The sequence below is a fragment of the Cebus imitator genome, unplaced genomic scaffold (assembly GCF_001604975.1).
Source record: "Cebus imitator isolate Cc_AM_T3 unplaced genomic scaffold, Cebus_imitator-1.0 Scaffold260, whole genome shotgun sequence".
NCBI lineage: Eukaryota > Metazoa > Chordata > Mammalia > Primates > Cebidae > Cebus > Cebus imitator.
In genome coordinates, this window is record NW_016107575.1 from 110,216 (window position 1) to 113,712 (window position 3,497).

General features: G+C 43.9%; 1 protein-coding gene across 2 annotated transcripts in view; it reads right to left on the bottom strand.

Moving 5' to 3' along the window:
- KIAA1549 (KIAA1549 ortholog) overlaps window positions 1-3,497 on the bottom strand; it is a 155,257-nt gene that overhangs the window by 67,355 nt on the left and 84,405 nt on the right. For both annotated transcript variants that reach the window (XM_017499721.2, XM_017499719.2), the window contains exon 9: window positions 2,889-3,066. In XM_017499721.2, the coding sequence (XP_017355210.1) occupies window positions 2,889-3,066 (178 nt within the window). The remainder of the gene's footprint in view (window positions 1-2,888; window positions 3,067-3,497) is intronic.

The window sequence follows — 3,497 nt, forward strand, 5'->3', positions numbered from 1 at the left end:
AAAAAAAAGAAGGAAGATGATTCTTATGTTCTCTGAAATGAAGCTTCAATGTGTTAATTTGGAAACTAAATCCTAGGAAGTATCCCATAGGCACTGCTCTCATTGCCCCACCTGTCTCTCTCCCTAAACCTTTGAAACATGACTCTTTATCGAAATGGCGTTATTTAAGGTACCCGTTGTCAACTTTACAGGAAGCAAATCTTACTCATTTTGGATTCGCCACTCCCCACCCAGCTGCCACCCCCACCCCACCCCGCCTCCACTCCTCCTCTTCCATGGCCTAGGATAGTAGCACTTCAAGTCCTCAGCCACCCTAATGTCCTTCACTAGCTCTCTGTTTTGCACAGGGCGCCTTATCGCTCATTTAAAATGCTTCTTGTCATATAAATGGATCATCTGTGATTTGCTGTACTTCCACGCTCATTCATCCAGTCTTGATGCCAAGTCTTGTCTCTTCAAAAATATCTCAGTTGTCACGGGCAGGGACTATGTCTTATGATGTAATAACAAAAAAGGTTCTTGGTGCTGGTTTAACTTTGGGTTTAGCCACCTGAGGGAGTAACAAGGGAGGCTGCAGGCATTCTAAATCACATGCACCAGGAAAAAAGGCACAAATTAGAGCAGAAGCTGCATGGGATGTGGTAAAAAGCAACAAAGTGTGAAAAACTTGTATTTTTTCATCTGGGTTGAATATAGTTTATATATGTAGCTCATTTTGCATAAAAGCAACTGACAAAACAGAAGGAGGGATAGAATCAAACTGAGAAGCTGAAACAACTGGATACTCTTCTTAGTTCTTTTGGGAGGGTGGCTGTTTGTTTCTTCTTTTTGAGATAGGGTCTCAGTCTGTCACTAAGGCTAGAGTGTGGTGGTATAACCAAGCTCACTGCAGCCTTGACCTCCTGGGCTCAGGTGATCCTCCTGCCTCAGCCTCCCAGGCAGCTGGGACCACAGGCATGCCCCACCATGCCCAGCTTGTGTATTATTATTATTATTCGTAGATATGGGGTCTTGCTATGCTTCCTAGGCTGGTGTCAAACTCCTGGGCTCAAGTGATCCTCCTGCCTCTGTCTCCCAAAGTACTGAGATTTCAGGCGTTGAGGCATCGTACCTGCCCTCTTTTTATTCTAACCTAGGAAAACCCTGATGAGGAAGAATTTGATCAAACTGGGCCCTAACACCAGTGTCCCGGGGCTGCCTTTGGGCTTTCCCTGATGTTGGCTGAAGCTTCCTTCAGTCACCAGCCCTGAGATCCCACGATCTTTACCCATGTGGTTTTCAGTACAAAACTGAGGAAAAGAGGTGCAAGATCAGATCTGAAAGGTGCCTATATCCTATTGTAATTAACTATTTAATGTCAAGTGCTTGGCTGGAGTAGGACACATCTCCTACAATCAGGAATAGCATATATGAAGAAACGTAGGAAGTGCGTTTGTTATTTTGCTCACTGCTTTGGAGAAGAACACATCAATATGTGATCATATCTCAACTACACAAACGCCAATGATTATTTGCTTTTACTCTCCCATCATCTTCCATAAAACAGAGAATTTATGCCCATCAGCTCTCATCTTGGTTGGTCTCCAGGGACAAGTACAGATTTCACAAAAACCTTCCACTACCAAGGATAATTTTAAAGTAGTCTTTTTTTTTTAAAAAAAAACAAAAAAAACAAAAAAAAACTGCCTTTATCTCCTACATGTTCTCCATAGAGAGTTTTTCTGTATTCTTTGATGCTGGATTCCCTCTAAGTGTTTACTTCTCCTTTTATTGCTGGGAGCAAGTTTCATCAAGCTCTTACCAAGACTGCTTGCAGAATCATAAAGGAAAACCACTGACACGGAAAGAGGAGTCTGGGCCAGGCACGGTGGCTCCTGCCTATAATCCCAACACCTTGGGAGGTCAAGGTGGGAGGATCGCTTGAGCCCAAGGGTTCAAAACCAGCCTGGGCAACATGGCAAGTCCCTGTCTCTACATACGATAAGAAAAAAAATAGCCAGGTGTGGTGATAGTGACTGTGGTCCTAGCTACTCAGGAGGCTGAGCTGAGGTGGTTGAGGCTGCAGTGAGCCATGACCGTACCACTGTACTACAGCCTGGGTGACAGAGCAAGACCCTTTCTCAAAAAAAAAGAAAAAAAAAAAAAAAAAAAAAAAAAAAAAAAAAAAAAAAAAAAAAAAAAAAAAAAAAGAGGGATCTGATTCATACCCTAAAGGTAGAAAAATACACTATTCCATGTGCCTCCTTTTTCTTCACTTTTAAATACTCAAAATCTGTGTGGTGGAAAGTACTAGAGCAGCCAGGGCCAGGCAGGCAGGAGTGAAATCTTCCAACAATAATAAAGAAACATCAGAACACCTCTGTCTACACTGCAGAGTGGGGTGAGGATAGGTGGGAGAGAAACAGGATTGAGAAGGGGAAGGATCAAGGACTTCTTTGTGTTAAAAGACCCTGAAGGAAGCCAGTAAATCCAGGGTGTACCTCTCCGCTTCCTGCATGACTCACTGTCCCTGCCAATGTTCAAAACAGGACACAGAAGATTCTGGAATAAATACAGAGCAAACACATTACTATGCCTAAGACAAAATTTATAATAATAAAAAAAGTAGTAGAGGAATGAGGGACAGACATTAAAGCTGATGTAAGGCAGTATAAATCACTGTAACACCCCACACGTAAAGCGCTAGGTAGAAAAAACAGCAGTGTAGGCTAAACCTACAAGCAACTGAAATCCAAATAAAGAAGGTCTTGGTGAATGAATTTTAACAACTGGCACTTCATCATCAGGGTTTACACACATCAGAATGCTTCACATTGACAGCTCACTGTCAGGACAAGCCTGGCTTTGGAGCCCAGCACTGCCCAGGCGACAGCACCTCAGGCACTTACGCTGGGCAATGGCGCCTTGAATTCGGTAACCCAAGATAATGGCTGCTCTCTGGAGGTCCATCTTGTTAATCAGGTCCGAAGACTTGACTGCACTGAGTCTTTCTCCATCTTGATCCTCCACAAAGTAGATGAGCTGTACAGGATTGTCATCTCCCTCCAGCCTTGACACATTTACCACCTGAAAGATAACAGAAACCATTCACACTGCAGGAGCTCGTGTTTCTAGATGATCTCTCTCAGGTCACTGAATCCTGACTGTGTCACTCAGGATTTATTCCAAATCTCATAATAAGCTCTGTAAAGCATCCGGGGCCCCAGAATCACCACGGTGCTCTCTGCTGATGAGAAGAGGGACAGTGGAGAGTTCCTCTGTGTGGAGTAGCAGGTTGCTTGATCTCACTCTGCATCTTCTCTGGGGCAAAAGGGCAGGGAGGATGCACAGAACCAGGCTGGTGAGTCTAGGTGCTCTAGAATTGTCCCCAAATCTCGGACGTGCTGATCACATCATAAGAGAGCACCATCCTCCCAACATTAACCGTGGGGTTAGGTACTTCCCTCATTCTCTGAGACTATTGATGGTTCTGCCCAATCCTTTCTTTTTTTTTTTTT